We start from the raw sequence: 12547 nt of genomic DNA, 5'->3' as shown, positions 1-12547 counted from the left end.
AGGAAGAAGAAGAAGAAGAAGAAGAAGAAGAAGAAGAAGAAGAAGAAGAAGAAGAAGAAGAAGAAGAAGAAGAAGAAGAAGAAGAAGAAGAAGAAAAAGAAAAAGAAAAAGAAGAGGAGGAGGAAGAGGAAGAGAAGGAGGAGGAGGGTGGGCCAAATGTTGTCACTAACAGGAAGCAACAGGAGCATGAAGAAAGGGAGTACGTCAGAGCCCAGCCTGCCTAGCTTCCTTACATCACGTCAAGAAAGACCATTTTCCTCATGCTGTACATACAACATTCTCTTTGTCTGTTCTTCCTCTTTGTGCCCACACCATGGTATCCACCAAGTCCAACTGCCAAGCCTCCTACAAATGGCACCAGATAAACGGAACAAAAGAGAAAGAAAGGCCCAAGATATCACTGTGGCTTCAGGAAAACAACTGCTTTTCCATTCTTTGTATACACTGGCTTTAAATTCTGCAACAACCGGCCACAACAGTGAAGGCCCCAGGCCCCTTCCTGTGGAGGTCATTAGAAAAGCTTTATGGCCATTTCCCTAGAACTCTGATTTCCATTTCCATTCTATACAATCCAATATAAATTCCCCCACTGCTCTCTGTGCTCAGGTTTCCTCAATTTAATTCTTTTCAAGTTCTTACACAGTCATATCACCGTTTTTCCCTGCAGAGAAACATAAAACAGACATCCTTTCTAGCAGAAAGGGTAAACTTTGAGGCCCCGTTTGTAGAAGAGAACTGGCTATCTGCCCCTGAGGCTTCCTGCAGGTGATAACAACCCCCTAACACCCAGTTTCCTCCTCTGAGAATGGAGGAGGCTGCCCCAGATTCTCCTGGAGGAGGCACCTTTGGGCTCTAGGGCTTTGAGGTTGTTTTATTTTAAAGGAGAGACTTTGCACGAGTGAAGGCAGTTGCTGCTGATTCTTCCAAACTGAGGCACTGCATTCTACATTTGGAAAGTGGGGCTTCTGAAGTGACTGAAAAGAAAACAGGAAGCAAATACTCCAAAGAGAAATCCATCCATTCTGAATGATGTCCTTAGAGTGCATTAAAGGACGAGGCTGAGCTAGGAAAAGTAGCCCCACCAGATAAGACACCCAGGGAGACATCACTGCTGGGTTCGAGAATAAATAAACTTGAGATTTATGCTTCCACACTCAAGAGTCGATCTGGGGGGGGGGTGGTGGACCTTTTTAATCACAGAAAAGGCAAAGGCACAAATCATGTAGGAAGTGTTTGGAGAAGAAGGAAGGAAGGCAGAGCATCGGAGTCTGATACTTACTTGTGGCCCAGTTCATGTGCGATGGTAAAGGCCAAATTGAGACCATTGTCTTCGGCGAGCACACATTTCCGCTTAGCACTGCACACGCCTCCTAAGTAAGCAATCCCTGCAGCAGAGACACAAAATACATCCTCTTCAGAACAGGGAGGCCCTGACCTCCAGGGAAGTCCACACAGTCAGAATCACGCACAATCTGGAAAGGGGCAAATGGGGACACGGCTGTCTACCAGACTGGTCATGCAAGCCTGGAGCATCCGTGAGACTGGCCCGTGCAGGATGCTTGGTATTCATCCAGTGATAATGTCAGTGACCTTAAACATCTAGCAAGCCCTTGATGTGGGTCAGCAGTGTGCTGTGTTATGTGGCTTCTCCAAATGGATTTAATTCCATTCTCATCACTGAGAATAGAGGCAATACAAACCAAGTTCGGAAAGGGATGAACAACTTCCCAAGGTCACCTGGTTTGGCATTCAGGGCTCAGAGTGGAACCAGCAGAACAAGATGAGCAGTGTGCAAAATTTAAGGAAGGTGTCCCGCTGGCGTTTACATGTCCTTGAGAAGGACGTCCTCTTGTTTTGTACTTTTGCCTCCCCCTGGTCCTAACCCTCAGGGACAAAGCAATGCATGGCAAAGTATATGCAAGAGGCAGCCAAGAACTGGGACGTGGGATGCGTATCAGTAAGCCAAATGCCAGAGAAGGGCCTGGGGTTTCCCTGAGAGGAAGGCTCAGTGGTGAGGGCTACGTGTGAACAACAAGGATGACTGAGGAGAACAAGACTATTGTGCGTAACCAAGGAGCAGGGGAAGGAAGCCCCACTTCAGCAGGCTGGCCCCAGGCTTCCTGCACTCACAGCATATGTCTGTACTTCTGCTTGCTCTGTTCTCAGGACGTCCATCCTGTACCATCCAGTCACCTCGGGGCTTCTGGGAGCTAAGTCTCTGCCCTCTGCCCTCCCCTACCATCGGTTGGTCACCCCAGTGCAGGCTGCCCTTCAGGAAGGGCCTTGTGAGGTCACACAGGGTCACACTGGAGCTGTCCAGCAGTGGCCCAAAGTGATGAAGGAGGGGGCATCGTGGTTCTTTACTTTCAGGCTCAGCAACATGCTGTGATGGCTTTAGGAAGGAGCGCCTGCACACTGCCACCATGCCTACAGTCCACCTTCTAAGTTCCAGCGTGCTAGAGCTCGGGGCTCTCTCACTAATTTTCCTGAACTAATTTTCAGGAGGGACGGAGTTGGCAGAGAATAAAGAGGATCATCTAGGGGGAACTATCTCATTAAAAATGACCTTCCCCCTCCCTATGTAAAATGACCCCATTTTCTTAGCATGAAGCCAGCTCTGGGTATCGCTGTGCTTCCTGTGCATTTGATATTCATGGTCATACTTATCTTCCCCCTTCAGAGCAAGACTGGAAATGATGCCCGAGGGTCCCGTGGAATAGAAAATGAGGGTTTTCAGTACAGCTTAGAGGTAAAGTGCTTAAGCAATGTGAGGGCCTGGTCCTTAGCACCATAAAGGAAAGTGTTATCAAGCTGGCACACACAGGCCATTCCCTCCTTCTGAGTCCCTTCCATGAGGCACAGAGGGGGCTGACAGGCAGGCTTTGCAGAGAGAGTGGGTCCCGGGGCCCCCAGTGGGTGACAGAGTCCACATCCCACATGATGAGCAGCCGTCCTTTACTGCTGGTCTGTTTTTCTCTGCAAATGTGTAGTGAGTTTGGCCAAGGCTGCAGAATGCAAATGCAGCAGAAGTAAAGGAATAAATTAGATTCGATTTTGGCCTGAAAACACATTCTATGCATGCGGATTTAACAATCCAGCACTGCAGACAATGGGTTGAAAGAAAACAACATACAGAAAGCATGCGATCTGGCTGGCTGTTGCCTTCAAGTGCTTTACTCAGGTTCTGTTTTAAAATGATTTATGGGCTGCTGCTGACGGTCCACCAGTAAGTAGATGGGATGACATTACGCAGTCCTGATGGTGTGTGCATGGGAGACACACACACACACACACACACACACACACACACACACACACTAAGATACAAACTGCAGTGGCTGCCAACAAAGGTTACAGCCATTCTGGGTCAGTGAATCAATTATAGGCAATCAGAAGCATACATTCTAAGGCAGTCATGTGGTGAGAGAGAAGAGAGGCATAATATGGCCAGATGTGCTGAGCTTGCTGTCCTGAGCATGCCTGCTGTAGGCTCTGTTGCTGAACCAGCAGACCTTAAATGCCACACAAATACTTTGCTGGGTCCCGGCATCCCTCTGCACTCTGAGCTGGCAGACTGGACTTCCCACTCTAATAGGACAGCATACAGCGCTGTAAGCAGCAGCCAGCAAAGAGCCTTCTAATAATTGCATTTTAATTTTTCCAAGGCACAGACGGTTGGATTAAAAAAAAAAAACTAGAAAATAAAGGATGAGTTTATTTATGAGAATCCTCTTGCACAAGGGTAGATTAGGGGCCACTGCTTCAAATGATTGATCACAATCATTAACAGCCTGGTGATAAAACCCAGCAAAAGAAAACACATAAAAGACAACAACCCTTGCTCACAAAACACAAGAGCTGTGTGAGGTTATGAGCAAGGGTACTGAAATGCGTCGCATGTGTAAACAAAGACTGGAGAAAATCCCAGGTTGCCATAAATGCAAGATCCGATGGGTAAATAAATGGTAATTAAGCCAGGGTGATGCTGTGGAAAACAGGGTCCCCAGTGTTCAGTGCTCCATGGAAAGAAACATCCACTTAGAGCAGGAGTGTAGGAGACCAGGGATGCCCTGGTCTAGTCTAGATCAAGTGTTTGCTAAATGCCCAGTGGTGGAGGTCACTGGGGTGGCATTTTGGGGAGGTGCTGAGGTGTCTGGGTGGTAGGCTTGGTGGGAGGCCTCTAGGTGTTTGGGGACACACTCCTGAAGGGGACAGTCGGGCTCAGTCTCCTTCTCCTTTTTCTCACACTGGCCATCTTGTGAGCTGTTCCCTCCACTGTGTAACTTCAACTACTGCATCCAGCACTAGCACAAGGCGGCCTAAGAGAACGGGGCTGACGGGCATCCAATGGAACCTCTACAGCTCCCTTCTCTTGGGGATTCTCCCCAGCAGTACAAAGCTAACACAAAATTTGATCACCTCAGGCTCTGGAAAGCACCACCGTGGAAGAGGCCACCCAAGTCCACATTGGCGCTTGTCAGAAACAATGGAAAAACAACTTTTCTCTGCATTTGTGTATTTAAAAACCAAAAAGACCCTGCAACATCTGCTCTGCTAACTTCCTGCTGTGGAGTCCCTTTAGCTGCAATCACCGCGGGCAAAGTTTCCTGTGTCCAGTGGCTTTACGCTTCCACGATTTAAAATTCTCCCCAGGAGAAATCATGGCAGGACTCATTTTAAAAACACCAGTCCCGCATGCTTGCATAGTTCTTGGGACAGGTAACCGCCACTCACTAGCACAGTGTCCCCCCCTCTGAGAAGAAGGCTGCCTGACACTTTTTTTTTTTTTGAATGGACAAACAGAGGCTCCATTGTCAGCTGTTCAGTCAATCAGTGCTAATGTTAGTCAGACTCTCCTCACTGTGACAAACACCAGAGAGAGAGACCCAATGGGGGAAGTTCAGGCTAGACCAATTTTGGCTCAGTCTTGAGAGGTTTCAATCTGTGGCTGCCTGGATTCTCGGGTGTGAGACGGTGGTGAGGCTGTAAGTGCAATGGCAGGTAGGCACAATGCAGCAGAACTGCTTGGTTTCCGGGAGACAGGGAGAACAGAGACAGGGAGGAATGCGGGCAAAGATAGCTCCATCCCAAGGTGCTCTCCCAGTGACCCTCCTCCTGCCAGGGCTTGTTTCCCACAGCCCCACCACGCCTCAACAGTTTTAGATCTGGTAACGAGAGAGCCATTGGTTAGGACAGCACCACCATGCTCTAGACCTCTCTCAACATGATCTCACAGACTCACGCAAGAGATGGGAGTGGCTAATCACCTTGTTTTATCTCTATCTAATAAAGTTAACAATCAAGATTGACTACTGATGTTGGAGCTGGAGAGAAATGAAGGGCGCTCTGCCTCTAACATCTCCACCGACAGCTGGCACTTCCCTCAAAGCTTGGCTAACAGACAGCAATGAATACATTCGGGCTGAGGGTGTCTTCATAAATCTTAGTGTGCGCTTACAGAATGAGGTAGGAGGCATAGAACAAAGGTTTCTTCTACTTAAGCCAGAATGTTCTTAAGCCTAAAGATAAGATTCCAGAGATGCTGGGATGTGGGGAGGGGATTAGAGACCTTTTAAAATCCTTTCCCTTCTCACTATGTTAAGTGATACAATGGGCTACTGAGATAGATCAGGAGGTAAAGGTGCTGCCTCTAACACTAAAGACTTGAGTTTGATCCCTGGAACCCACATAGTGAGGAGAGAGGACCAACTCCTACAAGTTGTCCTCTGACCTCAACTCATGCATGTGCACGCCCTACCTTGCTATAAAATAAAGAAATCAAAATGTAAATAAGAGGCCAAATGAAGTTCTTAGGATGGACTTAAATGTCATACCATTAACATAGCTATATATTTCATTTATTCTAGGTGACAAAACAGAGGAAGGAAGACAAAAACAAAAATAAGATGTCACTGGATTTTAGTCCCAGATGTACAGCTCTACAGGAAGCAAACGATGCAGGGAGTTCCCGGTCAGCTAAACTGAACATGGAACTGCATGTGTACTGAAATAGGAGTTTGTTCCCCCTCTGTTGAACTCCTGGGATAAACAGGAGTAATGGCATTTCAAAACCTCAAGGGCTGAGTGCAGGAATAGAGGGCAATAATGGATTCTTCTGATGCTAAGGATGTTCAATTCGCTCCTTCAGAGAAGCTGAAGATGACCACCAGAGGCCCCAATCCTGCCTCCCTGGCCAAGTCGACCACACATGGGCCCCCCTCCCTCCTCTCTGTCTCTCTAAGATCACAGTGTTGGAGAGGAAATCAGGTGAAGAGGCTTCACTGGTTTCTGTTTCAGTAGAAAGCTGCATGTAAGTTTATAATTCATGAACTCGGGGCTATCTATTCGATCTGCTCTAGAGTCCCAGAGCAAACACCGCACAACCGTATAAACCCAGTTTCTCCAGTAAATCATGGTGTGTAAACTGTCTGCAGCTGTTGGCCTTGTCGTGCATTAGCGAGATGCACGGGGCTCCGCCTTTGAGCTGACAGTTGGGGTTTCCTTGCCTGCTGCACATCGTGCCAAGACCAACACTTATCACTGAGCCCTCATACTACCATGACAAGGGAGCGATAAGTATCTACTCACGTGACATTTCTGTCAGTGCTTATTGACAATGGTGTGTAATCTGGTAGAGCTTCAAAAAGTGTTCATGGGTACAGTTGAACTTGGATAACATTTAAGAGCAAATGTCTTAAAAGTCTAGTTGGTGACAAATGGAAAATAGATACTATTGATTCTCATTCATAATGATAGGCAGGCCATATATACATTTTAATTAATGTGTGTGTGTGTGTGTGTGTGTGTATTGCTAGGACTCAATCCAGGGCCATATACATAAGTCAGTTGATTCTAAAAAGTGCTATGACCACTGAATTACAAATACTTATGCTGCCCTTGGGTAAAAACAACAGGATTAGCTTTATGTGTCTTTGGTCGTATCAATCTATAGTTACATTCCAGTGTAAAGATTCTTTGTTTATTATATATTGTTGACTCGTTCACATTAAGCCCACACCCACACAATTCAAGCTTGAACAGGATTGCTTAGCTCCTCTTCCCCCCTCTCAGTATTTTCTCCACAAGGCTCTATAAGGCACATTCTGGCATCTTGCTCTTAGAACACTGCTTGGAAAGCCATTTGAAACAGTGAAATCACAAAGGGGGAGGGGCACGAAAATGTAAAAACGTGTGGCACCAAGTACACTGAAAAGGCCACTTGTTATGGTCTGAGAGTTGAAACAGCAAGACCGAGCATGGCCTTGTTCAACCTCAGCCGGGAACGTGCCTGTCCGGTGACTCAGATTTCACGGCTCCGCACATGTCCATGAATGACTGCCAGTGACTGAGCTGCAAATACATCGTAGCAAGAGGCAAAATCAAATCAGTGTACCCGAAAACAAAAACCAAAACCACAAACAAACAAACAATCCCCAGGCTGGACAAAATAGTTTATCAGTTGCAATAAAGAAATACCATGTTCATCCCAGTACCACCCCGTCTAGACTTTTCTCTCCAAATTCCTTGACCCACTTGGGTTGTTCCCTTTCAGTCTGTTTTCTGAAATCAGGGATTCACCAGGATTCACTCTGTATGCAGGATATATGCAGCATCGTCTCCCAAGGAACCCCAGAGCCCCACTGGGAGCACAGAATCTAAACCAAACCAAACCCAACCAACCAACCAAACCAAACCGGCAGCGCGGTTTATGGTGAGGCTTTGGCTGGCTGGCAACAGAAGTGGCTGGGTAGAGATTGCTCTGCCTGGGACTCAGAAGCTCTGCGCTCCGTGCCTGCTGTGCCCCGACTTTCTGTCTCACTGTGGGGCATCTGTCTCCTGGGGCACAGCGGATTGTACCCCAAGCCTTTGCCTTACCCTAGCCATTCTCCCAACAGGATATGCTCTGTATGCCCTCATCTCTCCTTCCCAGGCCCTTAGGGTTGGCCATGTAGAAAGAAGATGCGTTAGCCAAGGACTTTATTTCTATACTATGTAGGACATTGGAGCAATGGCCTCAAAGGTCACTTGCCTCTTTCCTAAACAGACAATGTCATTGCCAACAAAAATACCCACGCCTTATACCCACTGATTGAGAAGAGCCCAGAGGAGCTGAGAAGTTTAGTAGCCCACATGTTAGATGATCGACTAAAGCTCTGAGAGTATACCAGTGACAATTCAATAGCTCTGATTTTGAGCCTCAATATAGCTACAGTATGGTACTGATATGCGATAGACATACAGATCATGGGAACGGGACTCAAAATCCAAAAAAACAAATGAACTCACACATATAGGGTTTGTTGGTTGTTGACAAGGGTACTACAATCATTCAACTAGCACAGCAAATGGTACTGGACAGCTAGATAGCCAAGTACCTCACACCACACACAAAACAGAAATTGTAATGAATGCAGCACCAAAGCACCAGCAGCAGAATTGGAGAACCATCAGAGAGCAAGAAAGGAGATCTTCCCGGCCTGGGGGCAGGCAGGGCTTTCTCAGATGTAATAGTAAAAAAAATGGAAGAATGGCTGGGAGTGGTATGGGGTCACCTTCATTTCACCTGTCGAGCCAAGTATGAGATGCTGGCACGCTCTCTATGGAAGGTTCCAGCACACACACACACACACACACACACACCCTTGCTTTATGGTTTAATGCTCACTCGTGCGAGCCCAGCAGCAGCCCCACAGGTGAACTGAGCTGGCAGGTGTGTCCCAACCCTGCACGAGCCACTGCTCTGTCATGGGGTGTTCTTGGATAGAGGTCAGAGTCAGGAGACATTATGCAGGCTAGGACTTGTTCTCTGTGGTCAATCTCATCACGATACTGCAGCCGAGGACACATGCTCTTGGCCCAGTTCCCCAGGCACAGCCAAGATCTCAGCTTTGGAGACCGTGTCGCAGGTTTCGAACCAGGATCTGAAGGTCTCTGGTTAAAGCAGAAGCTCCTAGAAGCCAAGGGTGCTGATGCCGTCAATGAGCTAAGTGTAAACTGTCAGTGTGAGGAGGAGATTCCTGTGGAATTCATAAGTTGGAAGCAAAAAAAGTTTATCCCAATGGTTTGCTATACTCTGTAGAAATCAAAACAAAGGCCAGGAGAGGGCCTAGGGGAGAGACATAAATAACTGTTGATATTCAACAGACCATAACCAGTGGGAGCCAAGTGCATGGAGATTCGGCACAGATTTCTCACCCTCGAAACAAGATGGTACTTTTGTATGCAGGACCCCGTGGGTAAGAGGGGACCTCCAAAAAGCCAGTGTCACATTTCTCCAATGACCAATGTGCCTGACCTTGGAGGACCCCTCAAGTGCTCCGGGTCTTCTGGAACAGACAATTCAGCAACACCAGCCCCTGGCAGGTTCACCTCAGGACACGGGAGGAGCCTTGAAAATCTCTCGTTCTGACAAACACTTCCTCAAGTGTTTCCTGACTCTCTGTCCATGATAAACCTCAAGCCAGGCACAGATTCTAACTGGAGTAAGAACTGCCATGTGGGGAGAAAGCATTGTTGTAGCTGAAAGATGAGAGGCTCACATGGAAAGGTGAGCTGAGAAGCCCTCAGTCAAGCCCCTGGGCCCAAAGGGTGGCTACTAGGGTCTCTTAAAGACACCTGCCCTGGGGACTTCAATCCAGATCTGGCCTCTTTGGCAGCTGGAGAGACAGCTGCACAAGGAGCCCTCCCTAACTCTCCCTTCCTCCTGTCACCTGTTATAACAGAGTCTCCCCTTGCCTCTGTTTACTAAGCAAACATTCCTGATCATCCACCAGGGACCACAGCAGCTCCTTTGGTCGGCATCTGTGGCCAGCGATCATGAGTGCAGCGGGTAACATGAATCCCTGTTTCAGAAGCCCTCTGTGCCTGTTCATGTGAGCACGTCAGAGATGCTCGGGACCCATCAACAATTTGCCATTTGGGAAACATGGTCAGTGAATGTGCCTGTAACCCCATGCATGTGCACACACCAGTGTGCCCGTGCAACATGGTTCTGGGAAGGCAGCTCGGGCCAGCGGTCCCGTAACCTGGCAGCATGAAGTCGACACCCACATTTTTATCCTAACAAACTACAATAGTTTTTGAAACTGTTTTAGGGGGTAGTGGGAATCAGTTTTCTGTTTGACAAAGACTCATGGCATCACCTAGGCTGGCCTTGAACTCATGATCTTCCTGCCTTCAGCTCTCTGGCCTGATCCTCAACCATCCTCCTGATTTCTGCTCCTATGTGCTACAGATGTGTGTGTGACCACACCTGGCAGAATTGTGAAAGCTTTAAACCACTCATAATCTATTTTTGGTCTATAATTTAAAAATAAACTTTATCAGTCCCACCAGTGGCTTTAAAATCCTTCTGTCTTCTCACTATAATTCAGTCCCTGCCCCTGGTAAGCTAAACTGTCTTTCCTCCATCTAGGGAAAGCAGGGGTTTTAGGTGGAAGTAAGACTGGGAAAAACCAGTTTACCCAAAACACCTTCATGGTGTGGGAAATGATATACCTCAGGCTTCTAGAAAGCCAGAGATCCCCAAGGTCACCTGAGTTGAATTTTTTTCTGCAAATTCAAATGTTACTCAGAAGGAAGGGTGCATTCTTGGCCCTGAGGCCTGATTGAGGATTTTGAATCCTGATCCATCTCTCCACATGCGTGCTTAGATGGAATTGAGGGTACCCCACAGACAAGGTCATGAGGAAGGGCTTCTGAAGTGTGAGGGGGGAGCCTGGGAAAGGCAAAGTGCTTGAGGATGTGTCGGAATCCTCTCTGACAGAATGCCTGCCACAGACACTCGAGGAAGGAAAGCTGTACCTTGGCTCACAGTTACAGAGATGCCAGTCCTTAGCGGCTTGTTCCACACAGTTGGGCAAAATATTATGATGGCGGGAGCATGCAGTGGACAGGGAATAGAAGGAAGGAATTATGGGAAGAGGTCAGAGCAAGATATGGCCTCTTAAGGACATATTCCCCCGTGTCTCACTTTTGCCTACTGGGCCCTAGTTTGTACCTTTGCCACACCACAGTAATGCTACTAGATAATTCACCGAGGGATTAGCCCACTCATCAGGTCAGAGCCCTCATGACCCCACTGTGTCTGGAAATACCAAATCTGCATAAGCATCGCTGATTCCCCAGGCATCCCCCAATCCAGTAAAGCTGACAAGGAAGATGACCCATCATGTGGGGAGTAGGCATGCACCGTCGGTTCATCCTGTTTGTAGCCGTGCCTTTCCCTGGTGCTAGGATAAAATACCCCGACAGAAGTGTCCTAAGGCAGAAAAGACTTCTCCCTGCTGGCTTAGAGGTTGAGGGTACAACCAATCATGGAGGGGATGTCATCGTAAAAGGAGCATGACGGGGCAACTGGTGACATTATACCTGGAGTTAAGAAGCAGAGAAATATGGCAAGTTCTCAGCTCACTTCTCTTTTTATTTAGTATAAGATCCCAGCACATATAATGATGGTGCCTTCAACAAAGGGTAGGCCTTTTGGCCTCAACCTTATATAGTCTGTCCATCCCAGGTGTCCCCCAAGGCTCGTCTCTTAGGTGACTGTAGGACCAGTTGAGGAGACACTCAATGGCAACCACCACACCAGCATCACTGACTAAGTGACATTCCCTGAAACCCTAAGGTGGAGTCTTAACAGTAAGTATGACGCGATTTGGAGACAGGGCTTTTAGGGATGCAATTAAAGTTAGACAAGTTTTAATAGTGGGGCCTTGATGGAACTTCTGTCCCCAGAAGCAAAGGTGCAGACACAGGACAACCAGGTGACAGACTGTTTCCTCCCCTGGTTTCTGAGTATGCATAAGAAGCCTGGCGAGGCTGTATTGAGAAGGTAGCCATTTATAAGCCAGGAAAGAGGGCCCTCACCAGAAAACATGCGATTCTATCACACTTTGACTTCCAAACCTTTATGAGAAAAAAAAAAAAAACAGCTTATTACTTATACCATCCAGTCCATGATGCTTTGACAGGCAGCACAAGTCAGCCGATCTGCCCAAAGTTCAAGCAGAAGTGACTTGGGTCCCCCAGTGCTCACGTGGACAACCCATAAGAGAAGCAGCAGCCAGAATCCATGGCCCTCACCGCTGCAGGGCACAGGGCCCTGGACTCACCGTGAGAACCAGCTTGATGTTCAGACATGCACGGCTAAATAATCAGAAACCACAGTGGGAAGCTAAGGGTCGACAACCATGGCCGAATGAAAGGGCTGATATGCCTGGGTGTGGAAACCCCACAACACCCCAATCCGCTGAATCCAGGAGCTTGCAGTGGCCTTCCGTGGCCATCTGGCCACAGAAGGCCCTGCAGAAAGGAGACCCTACTGCTGCTTCCGCTGGGTGGGTCTCAAGGACAATAGGCTATCAGGCATTCTAATTGCTCATGGTTGGATCCAGCAAGTACAGAAGCTTCTAGTTTTCACCCTCCATCTCACGAAACCCACAAATGCAGCGTCAGGGGACCCAAGAGAATTACTGCTACAAAGGTCCAAGGAATGGTCTCATTATGAAAAGGGCTTGGCACAGTGACAGGGCCTGTGGCGCGGCAC

At 47.9% G+C, this 12547-nt stretch overlaps 1 protein-coding gene across 1 annotated transcript in view; it reads right to left on the bottom strand.

The window, feature by feature from the left end:
• Adamts17 (ADAM metallopeptidase with thrombospondin type 1 motif 17) overlaps positions 1-12547 on the bottom strand; it is a 308973-nt gene that overhangs the window by 178805 nt on the left and 117621 nt on the right. Inside the window, exon 8 of the mRNA XM_029535526.1 lies at positions 1280-1385. Coding sequence (XP_029391386.1) covers positions 1280-1385 — 106 coding nt within the window. The remainder of the gene's footprint in view (positions 1-1279; positions 1386-12547) is intronic.

The sequence above is a fragment of the Mus pahari genome, chromosome 1 (assembly GCF_900095145.1).
Source record: "Mus pahari chromosome 1, PAHARI_EIJ_v1.1, whole genome shotgun sequence".
NCBI lineage: Eukaryota > Metazoa > Chordata > Mammalia > Rodentia > Muridae > Mus > Mus pahari.
This window is presented reverse-complemented; position numbering and strand designations above follow the sequence as displayed.